This window comes from Camelus dromedarius, chromosome 17 (assembly GCF_036321535.1).
Source record: "Camelus dromedarius isolate mCamDro1 chromosome 17, mCamDro1.pat, whole genome shotgun sequence".
NCBI lineage: Eukaryota > Metazoa > Chordata > Mammalia > Artiodactyla > Camelidae > Camelus > Camelus dromedarius.
The window spans coordinates 47,556,725-47,571,510 of NC_087452.1; the positions used below are offsets into that span (position 1 = coordinate 47,556,725).

At 46.9% G+C, this 14,786-nt stretch overlaps 1 protein-coding gene across 1 annotated transcript in view; it reads right to left on the reverse strand.

Moving 5' to 3' along the window:
* Positions 1 to 1,372: 1,372 nt before the first annotated feature.
* LOC105087204 (procyclic form-specific polypeptide B-alpha-like) overlaps positions 1,373 to 14,786 on the reverse strand; it is a 123,592-nt gene continuing 110,178 nt past the window's right edge. Inside the window, exons 3-5 of the mRNA XM_064496811.1 lie at positions 2,224 to 2,431; positions 1,948 to 2,080; positions 1,373 to 1,862 (exon numbers count right to left, since the gene is read on the reverse strand). Of these exons, the coding sequence (XP_064352881.1) occupies positions 2,306 to 2,431 (126 nt within the window). The 3' untranslated portion in view covers positions 1,373 to 1,862; positions 1,948 to 2,080; positions 2,224 to 2,305. The remainder of the gene's footprint in view (positions 1,863 to 1,947; positions 2,081 to 2,223; positions 2,432 to 14,786) is intronic.

Genomic DNA, 14,786 nt, shown 5'->3' on the forward strand with positions numbered 1-14,786 from the left:
ATCGAAGTGCATGTAAGTTTCCCTTTCTGTCAAGGCAGCAGCGTCGTCTCCGAGAAGGAGGGACGACTCTGCTGTGCTCCATGGAAGGAGGAATAAGGTGTGCCCACGTGGGCACGGCACGGAGCAGCGAGTTCTCCCCTCCCGACTTCCGCCCGGGAATCATTCATTCCAAAGGCTTCCAGCAAGGAGGTGAGAAGCCACTCCGAGGTTACTCAGTGACCCCGAGCAAAAGCCAACTCGAAGGAATTCGATGTTCTTTCAATTCTTGATTAACAAATACACTCACCACCCTGCACTCGGTGCTGCCCCTGCCCGGCGTGGCCCCCACCTAAGTACCATCCACGGGCCGTCCTTCTAAGGGCACTTGTCACTGCGGGAAGCGCCGCTACCCTCACATAGCCACATATTTTGTGGATGAGGAAACTGAGGTTCAGAGGGCTGGGGGCTTGTCTGAGGGTCTCACGGAAACAAATGGGCTCCAGAGGGAGAAAGTGAGGGCAGGGGGCAGCTCACTGCCCCAGCAGGGCTCCGTGATGAGCAGAGATTTCTAGAACCGACTCTCATACGGAGGGCAGGAGCGCTGATCACACGCACTGTCCCCACGCCTAGATGTTTCCAAAGGAGCCGCGGCACCGCCTCCCACTGGGATCCCCCGCGGGCCGACCCAGTGCAGGGCCACCCCGGACCCCTGCAAAGCCACCGAGGACACAGCATCACAGGAAACGGACAGAGACCTCGCCGCGGAGTCAGCTGAAGGTGTTTTATTGCGAGGCAGGCACGGTTACAGGACCCCAGCCAGAAGCACCGCGTTCTCCGCAGACCCAGACACAGAAGAAGGGGCCTGGTTCCCAGTTCCTCCAGAACAGCCAGCCAAGCAGGGGGTCCCCGGTCCCGGCTCCGCCTCCGAAAACCACCCGCTTACTGTGGGTTAGTTTACGTTCAGGGTGTTTGAAGGCACTTTGATACACATCATTTCTCCCCTATTCCAGCTGCAGGATCGGTCAGGAATTAAATTTCAATCTACAAGGTGCAAAGTAACATACATACCAGATATGGTGCAAGAGTCTAGGGTATAATGTATAATTTTTAAAGGCCCTTTCTTTCCTTCTGTCTGTCTGTCTGTCTGTCTGTCTTCCTCCCTTTCATTTGGTGGGGGAGTAATTCGGGTTTTTTTAATTTATCTTTTTATTTTTTAATGGAGGCACTGGGGATTGAACCCAGGACCTCGTGCGTGCTAAGCACGTGCTCCGCCACTGAGCTGCACCCTCCTCACAATATATGTTTCATTAGACTTGAAGCAACACTGCACTGAGATCGCTTCAGTAGTTAAGCAAATGTGACTTGGGCCATTACCTGGCTCCCAATGTGGAGGAAAAAAAAAAAAAAAAAAGGAAGAAAAGTAAATGTATTTTTAATTGAAGGATCAGTACCACACACATCGAACCATGCAACCCCATTTAGTAGGTATCCTGGGATTGCAATTCAGAAAATCCCTAGGGACAGTATTTGTTCATAAACAAGGCTCATTTTGGCAACAGAATTGTATTTTCCCAAGTAATTCTTTCCTTACAATCCCCAGGGCCCAGAAAAAGAAAAGATAGAGGGGAAAAAGAAAAGCCGACCATTGAAAAGCATCCAGGATTATGTGTCAGTGAGGTGACAGCAAAGCAAAAATAGTCCCATCTGAACCGCCGCTCAGGCTGCATAGTCTGAAGGAGGCTGGGCTGGAGTCCCGGGCTGGGGGCTTCTGGGTTCCAGCTGCTGGGTTCTGTCCTGGGGACCAGCAGCATCCCCCTCTATGTCCTCCAGCAGTTCCCAGGACACCTGAGATGGTGGTCAGTCCTCTGGCCAAAAAGGGGAGCCTGTAGAAGGACACACAGGAGAAGGCCTGTCATCCGACAGCCAAAGGCTGACAGAGTCTAGGGCAGAGGGATTGACCTTGCTCACCTCCTCCAGGCTGGCTTCCTGCCGCCTCCCAGGGAGGGTGGCTTCGTGCTTGGGAGCAGCCAGTGGTGTGGAATCTCCGGGATGCTGTTGTGAGCACCTTGGGGTACCCGCCACCTTTCCATCCATCGCCTCTCTGTTGACAAGCACAGAAAATAAATTCCCCTGCGTCACTTGTCATTGGCACGTTGAGAAGAAGGAGACAACAGAGCAACACAGACACATGGAAAGAAAGGGAGGGAGGACAGGAGGGAATAAAACTCAGAAAGGATACTCTACCTGCCGCCTTTCCCTGGGACTCCCCTGGGCCACCGGATGCCGACGGGAGGCTTGAAGTGCTTTCTGAGAGCGCCCAGAGGTCTCAAAGGTCTGAAAGGTCTGGAAGCATCATTCCACAGCTGGGCGGGCACCTGAACTCAAAACTCAGCTCCTTGAGAACCTCAGCCAGCCTCGCCCCAGCTCTCCCGAGCGGATCCTGCACTGAGTACTACACAACAGAGAGCAAAACGCGGTTGGAAGTGAGCAGGAGGTGGTCCTCCTGTCCTCGGCCCCAGGGTAGCAGGTAGGGGAGGGCAGGGGGGCGGGGGCGGAGGGCGTCCACACCACCTGGGCTTCTCCTTGGTCAGGTCAACCTTCGGCTCCCAACTGCCAGCTTCCCAGCAAGTGACAGATCTCTCAGAAGCTTCCCCCAGGCCTGTGGTCCACGCCCTCTGGTTCAATCTAGCGTGGCCTGGGGACTCAAAAGCATCACTTGGATCCCGAGGGGAGTTTCTGTCACAGGTTTCCTGCCTCCGGCAGCCGGACTCCAGACCCGGAGTGAGACAGATGCCTGGCTCCACTTCTGACCCTCCACCCCTCAGACTCCTGGGCAGCCCAGGGCCACCCCTCTGTCCTTCACGGAACCTGTTTCCCCAGGTCACGGCGTGAGGAGCTGGGGGCTAAGAAACATAGAAACGTGGAGAGCGACCAAGGAGGCAGAGCGAGGAAGGCATTCAGGAGACACTGATCCATGAACACTGTGCTGCACACCAGAAACTGACACAACATTGTGAACTGACTATACTTCAATTAAAAAAAAAAAAAAAAAAAAAAGGAGACACTGATCCAAACAAACCTAGTGACCAGCAGGAGGGGGCTGGCAGGGGTGGTCTGTCCTGAGCGCACGGAATAAAGAGGGTACACTGTCTGTAGAGAATTTTTAAATCATCACAAAACTAAGAGCCCGTCTGCTTTTGACTATGGCCATGCACTCACTGGGCACTCCGAGCAGGATCAGTGGCAGCATCCTCATCCCCACTCAAGCAGACCCTCCTCCTTGGCCTCATTCTGCCAACTTCCTGTGTCCTCCGTCTGCCTGGACCCTTCCTCCCCCGATCCCATCCGCCCACAGCCCACCCCCCTCCAAGCTCCATTTCGAATGCCACCTCTTCAGTGAAGACTCCCGTGTTCCTCCCAGCTGGGGTAATTCATTCCCCCCTCCAGCCTGAGGGCTGTTTACCTGCATCCCTTCATTTCTACTTTATGTTACAGTGAAACACGCAAAAGTGGTACCTTCCCTTCTAACAGCCAGCAAGGTGAGCCAGCTGGGTGATGCTGTGCTGGTCGTTAACCCTCTTTAGCTGGCTTCCACATCTCTGCACTGGAGAGACGGCCACCCCGCTCCCAGGGCTGTGGGCTAAGCTGGGTGCTGCACACGGAGTACCCCAGCCTGAGACGATTAGCCCTCTGTGGTTCTTTGGTTCTCTACTCTCTTCTAAAGCATTGAATCTTATTACATCTGCCCTCCCTTCCCTACTCCTGCAGGACTCACCAAGGTAAGTCACAGCCCGTGGAAGGTCGGGAACTGTGGAGGGTGTTGAAAATGAGGGGATAGGATCCCTACCATGTAGGACTTGTTTGGATGATTAAATGAGGGAAGACTCGGTAAGTGCTTAGATCACACCCCGGCACATAGTGTGTTACAGAAATGGATGTGAAATAAAATCATCTTGTGCGTTCACGCACAGTTCCCGGACTCCACGAAGCACTCCAAATGCAGATTATCAAGACCCTCCTCCCTCTGATTCAAGCTCCCTCCCACCTTCCCCAGATAAAAATATCAGAGGTAAACGGAACTGATAGAGGGTTTAGAAAACCACAAAATGTTCGCGCTAACAGACTTTCCACCTCTTCAGGTAACTAACCTGTGTCGAGAACACACGATGCTCCAGGCAGCAGGCTAAGAACATTGCAAAGAAAAGGATGTACATAAATTGGGATACAATATATTCATGGAGTGGAAAAAATCTCAATATTGCAAACATGCCCATGATGTCCAAATATTAAATTTAATGCGGTCACAATCTTACTTTCATTAGATTTTGGTAGGTAATTATAAGCTAAATCTAAAATGTATGTGAAAAGAAAAACACCTAGAATATCAGATTATTATTTCCGTGCCATTGCATTCTATTTATTTCTTCATTAAATAACTTTATTTGAAAAAAAAAAAAGAACGTTACAAAGAACCCTCCTCTGAACCCTATCAGGAGCTGCCTGACTATCCCTATTTCACAGAAGCAGCAACTGAGGCACAGAGAGGTTAAGTAACCAGCCCATGGATGCACAGCCAGCAAGGGGCAGAGCTGGGTTTGCTAAGGTTTTAGAGTGGTGGTCTCACTCCCCATGGATCTAATGCAAAGTTCCTGCGAGGATGGTGTCCTGCGCGGTCTGATTCAGTCATCACTGGCTACTTATAGCTGATGAGCTCTTGAAAAGTGGCTAGTGCAACTGGGAACTGAATTTTAACTTTTACTTAATTTTAATTAATTTAACTTGAAGTGGTCACACATGCCCGGGGGGGGGGGTGGCTGCCAGATTGGAGAGTGCAGGTCTCCCGTATCTTAGGAGACCCTTGTTCTGAGGTTGGAGTGAAGTCAGGGCCGAATTTCAGAGGGGGTAGGGCTATGCTAACGACAGATCCCAGGCTTTGGAGCAGACGCACTTGGGTTTGAAATTCAGGTGCCATCCTTTGCTGGTTGTGCCCACATCACATCAGGCCACCTTCCTGTGCATCCGATCTCTTTTCGGTTAAGGAGGCACAATAATACCGTTTCCAGGGTTTTGTGCTGGGCTGGACCTCCTTCGCTGTCCCCTCTGCCAGCTCTCTGGGAAGGGCGCATCAGGACAACGGTACCCGAGGAGACGGGACTACAGCACATCCCGTCAGAGGCACTGACCACAACCACCCCAGGCCCCTCCCAACCCGGCGCTGTCCGTTTCCTCCTTTGTAAATGCAGAAGGACACCTGGGACCAAGTCCCCACTGCTCGCTGCTAACCCCCGCCCCTTCAACCCAGCTGAGTTGGACAAGGAAGAACACTGACCCATTGCGTCCCAAATCATAGTCCTCTCTCGTTCTTCTGCAACGATCCCTGTGGAAGAATCAGGACTGCAAGGCACCTTATGGTGACGGTCCCACAACCCACGTGTGGCTAGCCTACCTGCCGGCCCCGACGTGACCTGCGGCCGAGACACGGCCAGGGTGCCAACGGGCATCCTAACGGAGAAGCTACCACAGCCTGAATCCTCAGGTGCCAAACTGCCTCCCGCCGGTGTCTGCAGCGCCAGGCACCGAAACCTTCTCCTCTCTGCGCGGGATCCCTTCCTCTGCGTTATCCCTGGAGAACCAAAACTTAGCAGAAAAGTACCTTTTCCCAGCTCTGGTCACCTTGGCTATTTCAGCAAATGCTTTAATTCTATCTACATATAAACCTGTTTATGTATATAAACGTGCACATATAGATCTGTGTAATATAAATATATGTACATCTAGATCTGCACATATATATATAAGCACATGTATAGATCTATGTGTATATAAACATGTATGTATCGCTCAGGGTATATAAACATGCATACAGATCTATGTATCTATACATATGTGTACCTATAGACTGCTGTATACATACACATGTGCATATAGATCTGTGAACATATAAACATACACATATATAGATTTGTATATATAAACATGTGCACGTATAGATCTATGTACATATGGATCAATGTATACATATATAAACGTGTGTATATATAAATCTACACATATATAAACATGTATGCATATAGATTCGTATATATAAACGTGTACATATAGACCTGTGTAATATAAGTATATGTACATCTAGATCTGCGCACACATAAATATGCACACGTGTAGATCTGTGTCTATATAAACATGTGTGCATGTAGATCTGTGTATTTATAAATATTTGTCCATACAGATCTGTGTGTATAAACATGCATACATCTAGATCTAAGTCTATAGAAACACATGCACATCCAGATCTCTGTATATATAAATATATGTACATATAGGACAGTGTATATGTAAACATGTATATATATAAACATATACACATGTAGATCTGTTTACATATTTACATGTATGCATATAGATCTGTGTGTGTATAAACACGTGCACATATAGATCTATGTACATATAGATCAGTGTATATCTATAAACGTGTGTACATATAAACCTATGTATATATAAACACGAACGCACACAGATCTGTGTACTTATAAGCACGTGTTCCCAGGCTAGGTTCACTGGATTTATGAATAATGAATGATGTATGTCTGGCTGACATCTGTGTTTGCGTGCGTTTGCTTCGTGCTGGCTCGGTCTCTCCTGTAAGTTGATAAAATGTTCAAAGGCCAAGAGAGCATCACTCCTTCTTCTATCATTTTTCAGGATGCCTGGCATGAGGCTCTGCGGAGTGAATATTCAACCGGGGCTGACAGACAAGAGGCCACGGAGGTCAGGTCTCTTTGTCCCCGGGGCTTGTCAAGGGTGAGAAAACTCCTAAGAGAAGGATACTCTGAGGCTGTTTTCAGCTCTTTGAAGGATGAGCCTGGAAGCCCAGAACGCGAGCTGGCTCCGAGACAGGGTCCAAGTCAGGCCCCAGAGCCAGGGGGTCCAGCAGCCCACAGCATGGGAAAGGCTGCAGCATCAGCCCGTTTCTGAGTGAGAATCCAGTCCGGGCACACTGAGCTCAATGGGCCGGACAGACCAAAGTCAGGGCCATCCCCAGGGGAGAGCTTTGCTGAAAATCCTGGGGTTTTGCTGAAAATCAGTAGCCATCCAATTTATTAATGATGCACTTCAAAGTGCATCACAGAACTCGGTGCTAACAGGTGAGGACCAAAACAGGAAAGAGGAGGCCCGACCTTGACCCCGCTAATACTCCAGAAGGGAAGACGGGGGAGGGGGGGCAAGAGAGCTAGACAGGGCTGAGTGCTAGCACCCCTGAGCGCAAACACCCCCTCCTCTGCTTGGGGCTCGCAACCCTCTCCTGGCTTCCACGGGCCTATTTCCCTTCCTAACTAAGATAAAGGCTGCTTTATCAGCCAGTCTACATCCAGAACTGTTATTAACAAGCTCCCCCAGGAAACAGATTCCAAAGGACCTTCCGAATCAAAGGAAGGTGAAATGACACTCAGTGTTATTTCAGAAGTGAGTATTTGGCTGCATTATTTTCTAAGCATTTTACACCTGACAATCCAGATAAGGTATTGATTAAACAGATCACTCCACATCCTCAGCTTGGCTGCTAACAGAGGTCATGGTAACATCCTTTCTGCCCTTCCTGGTGGAGTCTGGTTCCTCAAGGGTGAATGAACACTGTGAACCTCCCGCACTCATCCCCTCCCGGGAACCCCGCAGGTGCGAGGGGCAGGTCTGCCCACAGAAGGCACCACGGCCAGCTCCAGGGTGCTAAAAGAAATTTCTAAAGCTTCATCTGAGGAAATCATACCGACACATGGCTTTCCATAAATCCTGCTGATCGGGGAAACAAATTCTATAGCATCTTTCTAAAAATAACTCTGATTTGAATAGACAGTCCAGCCCTTTACTGAGCCCAGGCTGGTTTGTTCCCCCCTCCCCACCTCATCACATGGGAACTTGAAGAAACCACAACAATGACAGGCAGACAGAGCAACGGGTAATTCATCCGGGAACGAACTGCAAACTGAACGATAAACAGCTGTCTCGGCAGCTGGAAAGAAGCCAAAATTCAGAAGGAGGTGTGGGCACATGAAAAGATGCTCAGAACCGCTGATTATCAGAGAAATGTAAATCAAAACCACAATGGTCGAATGGCCATCATCAAAAAGTCCACAAACGATAAATACTGGAGAGGGTGTGGAGAAAAGGGAACCCTTCTACACTCTTGGCAGGAATGTAAATTGGTGCAGCCATTTGGAAAACCTATGGAAAAAAGTACGGAGATTTCTTTAAAAATCTAAAAATAGAGTTACCATTTGACCAAGCAATCCCAAATCCTGGGCATATAGCTGGAGAAAAACTCTAATTTGAAAAGACATATGCACCCCAGTGTTCATAGCAGCACTATTTACAACAGCTAAGCAACCCAAGATGATTGGATAAAGAAAATGTGATATATTTATATAATGGAATACCACTCACTTATAAAAATGAACGAAATCATGCTATTCGTAGCAACATGGATGGGCCCAGACATTATCATACTAAGTGAAGTCAGGCAGAGAAAGATAAATATCACAGCATATCACTTATGTATAGAATCTTAAAAAAAATGATACAAATGAACTTATTTACAAAACAGAAAGAGACTCACAGACACAGAAAACAAACTTATGGTTACCAAAGGGGACACGGTGTGGATAAATTGGGAGCTTGGAATTAGCAGATACAAACTACTATGTATACAATAGGGGGGAGGGTACAGCTCAAGTGGGAGAGTGCATGCTTAGCATGTACGAGGTCCTGGGTTCAATCCCCAGTACCTCCTCTAAAAAAATAAACAAATAAACCTAATTACCTCCCCCTGCCAAAAAAAAAAAAATAGATAAACAACAAGGTCTAACTGTATAGCACAAGGAAATATATTCAATATCCTATAATAACCTAGAATAAAAAACAACATGAAAAAATACATATATAACTGGATCACTATGCTGTATACCCGAAACCAACACAACACTGTGAATCAACTACACTTCACTTAAAAAAGAAGGGTGTGGAGGGAAACACATGAAAACCAGAGACCTCTAGGCACCAAATATGAAGACACACAGCACTTCCACTGTCTTCCGCTAACTGCTGCCCCAGCTGCAGAGAAGCGCTAGCCAGATAAATTCACTTAGCAGACAAGCAATCACGTACACAAGAGACATCAAAAACAGACACAACAGCCTGAGCAGTCAGTCTGAGTGAAGTTCGAGATGATCTGGTCAGTTCCGGAGGATTCTGCACACTATTTACAGGAAGAATACACGTGAGGAACACAATGTCAATGTCATGATGAATTACAGTTCATGATGAATTACAGTCACTTTCAAAGCCACAAGTCTACCGACAGAGAACCATGGCAAATGGGAAGAAGGCAACACGGCCCCTCAGGCATACTGACTCTCTGGGGTCTCTGCATGCCTGTAATGGAGCCACTGCAGCACGAAAATGACATCACATGTGGCCAGCGGTTGCATCCACACAGAAGATTTCATTCCACACCTTCGTAAGAGGCTTGAGAAAAATATTCCATACTGTTCCAAACTGTGCTCAAGGCTGCACTGAACTTATCACTGGCTGTCTAAACTGTAGGAAGTTATCATTGAAACACGGTCCCTTGGCAGTCTTATTAACGCTCAAAGTCGCTGGATATTAAAGGAAGATTTATGAGAAGTAGTCAGTTCTAGTTCTGCCTGGTCTCCAATTCTAAAACAGTTTAACATCTCCCCACCTGAGTTCTAGGATTCTTTTTCTTCACCTGAGTGTTATGAGTCAGGAACGGACAAGGGGATTATTTCCCGGGTGGAGTCTTGTTGATGGAGATGGTTATTGCCTCAAAGAAGCCGACTGACTCCTCTTTGAACATGTTGATACACATTCTTTTTTTTTTTTTTTTTTAACTGAAGTACAGTCAGTTACGATGTGTCAGTTTCTGGTGGACAGCACAGTGTCCCAGTCATGCATATACAAAATATATTTATTTTCGTATTTTTTCCATTAAAGATTGTTACAAGATATTGAACACAGTTCCCTGTGCTATAGAAAAGAAACTTTTTAAAAATCTATTTTTATATATAGTGGCTAACATTTGTAAATCTCAAACTCCCAAATGTGTCCCCTCCCACCCCCTTTCCCTGGTAACTGAAAGATTGTTTACTATGTCTGCAAGTCTATTTTCTTGACTTTAGCGACTTCAGTATAAACTCCCGGAAGGCTGAGGTTTCTTCCGTGTGTTCCTTTTGTAAGTCTTATGATGCTTCTTAGAACACTGGACATGGAGTTAAGGCGGCTTGGTCCTAATAAAGACTCTGATGTTCACTGTGGGAGGAGTTACCTTGCAGGGCTGCCAAACTTGGGTTCGGCATCTTCTGGGCTCCCGAGGGTGGGTCCTGGAGAAGTGGTCCTGATGAGGATGGTGGCAGTGAGTCCCCCCCCCCCCCCGGAGGGCTTCCTGTTTTTTCCTCATTAATTCCTGCCCCACTTCTCCCAGTAACCCCCTGGCTGAAGATGGAGGCTGGGAACAAGAGCTTCAATGCCAGAAGGTCACCGAGGCGGCTCATTGATGTCAACACTGAAGAGGGTCTGCCAACTCATCACAATGGGGAAAGACGCCCTTTGTGGAGAGGGTGTGTGCTTGGCCCTGGGACAAGGCAAGGAGCAGATTGAGGAGTTTTCAGGCTCCGAAGCCTGATCCCTTGGGTCTTGGCCCTTGCAGACCGCTGCTCACATGAAACAGAGGTTGGGGGCGGGGTGGGGAGAATGTGCCTCCCCTGGGGAACTCAGGGAGTGGGGCTCACAACTTGCCTGGGAGAGGCACCCAGGAAACCAGAGGGGATTCTGCTCATTTATATCGGGGACTTACCTAGCTCATGTGACCTTAGATAGTCCTCAGTTTTGGTTGCCTCATCTATAAAATGGGAATATTAAACGTTTTGATTACATTGAACATGTTTTTTTTTTAATTGAAATATAATTGATTTACAATGTTGTGTTAATTTCTGGTATACAGCATAGTGATTCAGTTATACACACACACACACACACATATATATATATCTTTTCATATTCTTTTTCACTATAGGCCATTACAAGCTGTTGAATATAGTTCCCTGTGCTCTACAGTAGGGCCTTGTTGTTTACCTACATTGAACATCTTATATTCAGACACAGTGCTTATGCAATCGTTCGAATCCACTAAAGCTGTCAGTGAGAAAGTCCCCTTTGCTGTAGCCCAAGCAAGGTTACTAAGGTCCACTCCCAAAATGGGTTCAAGTGGATTTTTGCGTCCAGGTCTATACTGGTAATTTTCCAATCTATCAATCTTTCCAAAGCTGTGACCCAGAGGAATCGAGTTCCCAGGCAGGAAATGAATATAAACAGAGCTCACATTTGTCTGTGTGTGGTCTACCCAGATGCAAACAGATGACTCAACCCCGGGCAAACACATGAGATGCCAGCATCCAACCCAAATGGTGACAAGGCCAATTGTGACTCGGCTCCCCCTTCCTAAATTTGAAATGTCACTGAGGCTGGAGAAAGGTTCTGTCTGTTAAAAGTCCTGCAAAGGAGAAGCCACATCACTGTGGCTTTCATCCCCATGGATGCCATGAAGAGGAGACCACGTGGAATGACCAACTTGCCAGGCTACGCAGCAAACCTTGAAATCCCTTGATTCTACAGAAGTGGAGAAGTGGAAATCTTTCATTGAATCCAGAAGTCACAAACTCACATGAACTCGGAGGCCCCAGAGGTGACACAGAGAACTCGGTGGGCACCTGGGAAGCCTGAGAGCATGTGACTCAGCTCCAGTGGTCACTTGCCACAGGAGGATTACCGTCTATGGATGCCAGAAATTTCCACTTTTCAAAGGAAACCAGAAATCTAGATTATATATGGGGACATTAAAATGTTGGCAACTACAAATTTTTTTTTTAATTACCACACAGGCAAACAAATAAGACACATCGGTGGGCCAGATATGGCTTGTAAGTTGCCAAATTTCTAGGCTTCTTCTACAGCTAAAACCATAGACAGAGAAAGAGTCAAATGCCAATGGTTTCTATGTAAACACGGTGTCATGGGAGGGTCTCCCCCTTGGAATGAGGACACCGTATGTCTGTCCCGGATCTGCCGTGAGAAGGAGACAGTCTCCCTTCCTCTGCGGCCTCCACTCTCTCCATCCAAAGTGGAGACGGGTCACAGGCTGTGTGAGGGTTACGCTAAGATGGGACAAAACACGTGAAGTGCACTCAGGGCGGTGCCTCGAATATCACACCCCAGTGCTCTTTATGCCTCAGTTCCCTCAGCTGAAAACTTGGGAGGGTAACAATTTAACCGCCAAGGAGCTGTCATTTGAGTTAACTGGGACAGCACGAGCGAAGGGCTGTGCGCACGCCTGACAGCGAGTGCTCAGTGAGTGTCCTTTGTTATTCTGACTCATAACCAAGACAGGAGTCTTTAAACCCCAAATCGGACCAACGTGGACACAGAGACCCAGAGAAAAAGCAGAGCAGTCAAGTCTCTGCTACTGTGTGGCAGAGTCGGAATCGAGAACTAGGTTTCCTGACTCCTGATGAAGTTGATATGACCCTATGCTTAATTTATTGATATTGAGGAGGGGGGGTGGGGAACACCAACAGACTTTCTCTCTTATATAAAATCCAAAAGATAATTTATACTTTCCAACAAAATCCAAAGGACCAACTAATTTTCTTTTTTCAAAAACCTACTATATGAAGTGACCTGCATTCTGATTCATTACATAAAATTTCAACTGTGTCCTCTTTTCCTGTGATAGTCCTGAAATCACAGTCCTCACCATCACAAACAGTCATATGTTTGTTGTCTATAGGAAAAGAACGTTACTCTATTTAGGTAGTCAAACAAAGTGATCCCAAGCCACTGTTTGGGTAAACAGGGCTTACGTCTATCAATACTGTCAAGGGAAAACACTCAGGAATCCGACATTCTCTTCTACAAAAGCAAAACTGCTTAAAATGTGAGGATCCAGGTAAGAGACAGTATTGCAAGGAATCAACACAGCTGATCACTCCCAAACATTAAGTTCCCTTCAAGTGCAGGCCTGAAAATGGGGCCCTCTTTGTTGAAATGTGTTTATTGCCTACTTTCTGCCATTCACCTGCCCTCCCATTCCCTCGTTCTTGTCTGTTCTTCCCATCTGGCTCCCATTTGGACCTCATGCTCTAAAATCTCCCCTTCGCTCTCAGGTTCCGTGTCCGCCATGGTGAGATCCGCCCATTCAGAAAGTCTATGTGAAGCACTCACAGTGTGACCATTCAACCAGGCTCTTGGAGGACCCTTCTCTCAGAGCGTTCCCTCCTTGTGCTTCCTCGCTCGTGTTTCCCAAGTTTCTCACTCATTTAAAGACTTACTGAGTATCAGCGGGGTTAGGCACTGACCCGACCCATTCAGGCCCGTTCGCTCAACAAAGGGCAATCTTGGGTGGTCATTTTTACCTCTGACTAGGTAGGCCCTGAGCTTTAAAACTGCAGAAACGACAACCGTCTTAACTTGAAAGTCCAAAGACAAATGAACTCATTTATAAAACAGAGACAGACTCACAGACATGGTAAACAGTCTTATGGTTACCGGGGGAAGAGGGTGGGAAGGGATAAATTGGGAGATTTGCAGATACTAACTATTATATATAAAAGAGATAAACAACAAGGTCTACTGTAGAGCACAGGGAACTGTGTTCAATACCTTGCGATCACTTATAATGAAAAAGAATATGAAAACAAATATATGTATGTATATGTGTGACTGAACTATGATGCTGGACACCAGAAATTGATACACTGTAACTGACTACACTTCAATTAAGAAAAAAAATCTTCTCTATCTACTTAGCCAGAATTCTATCAGACACAGATGTCTACCAAATCTCCCCTTGGCAATATGTGCTTCCTCACCCAATTTGTTTTACTAGTTTGAAATATGCATCCTGTTACCTCCTTGATTACATTCTAAGCTCCTTGAGAGAAGAGGACAGGTATGGTTGGCATTTGGAAACATTTCCTCCAGTGAACACACAGTACAATGTCCTGTACATAGTGGGTATTCTGGTAATAACTTGTTGAACTGAATTGCTCCAATTCATGTCTGGCCATCATTTTAAGACACTTCAACCTTTTAAGATCCTTCTCCAGTGCTCTGCCAGGAGAAGTGGGGGTGAATTCAGTACTCTGCTTGGCAATGTAAAATGACAAATTGGATCCGTCTGGTCCCTCTGGTCTGTGACACAACCAGATGTGAAGATGCTTAGAGATCACATCCACCCAGGACCCTGTTGAGGACACTAACACACAAGCTGAGCAGAGTGGGTTTCTGCATCTCTATCACAGGTAATGGAGACCGAGAGGGAACCTGTCAAATCCCAGGGCCCTCTGTCTGCTCAGGAGAGGGTGCAGTGAAAATGATTACTTACATGTGTTCTGTGTGCTTCGTACTCCCTGAGGACTCTGGCAAGGGGCAAAGAGTCTGTCCATTTCTCATAAGGCATCATGCCAGATCCCTCAGAGGCTAACGCTCTGTCCCCTGAGCTCAGACAATGAAAGGTTTAGGCCCCGGATTTCGAGATAAAGATTCTTTGGCAGGTTTATCTGTTCCTAATCAGCGTGTAAGAGCAAATGATGATGGAGTTTCCTATCATTTTATAGGCACTTGGAGAATGAGGCTACCGATTTCTTCCTAAATACAGACATAATTCAGATATTCAGTTATAAGGGGAACAGCAGTTGCTCAACAATAGTTTCACAGGCCAAAACAAATACAGTAGCACA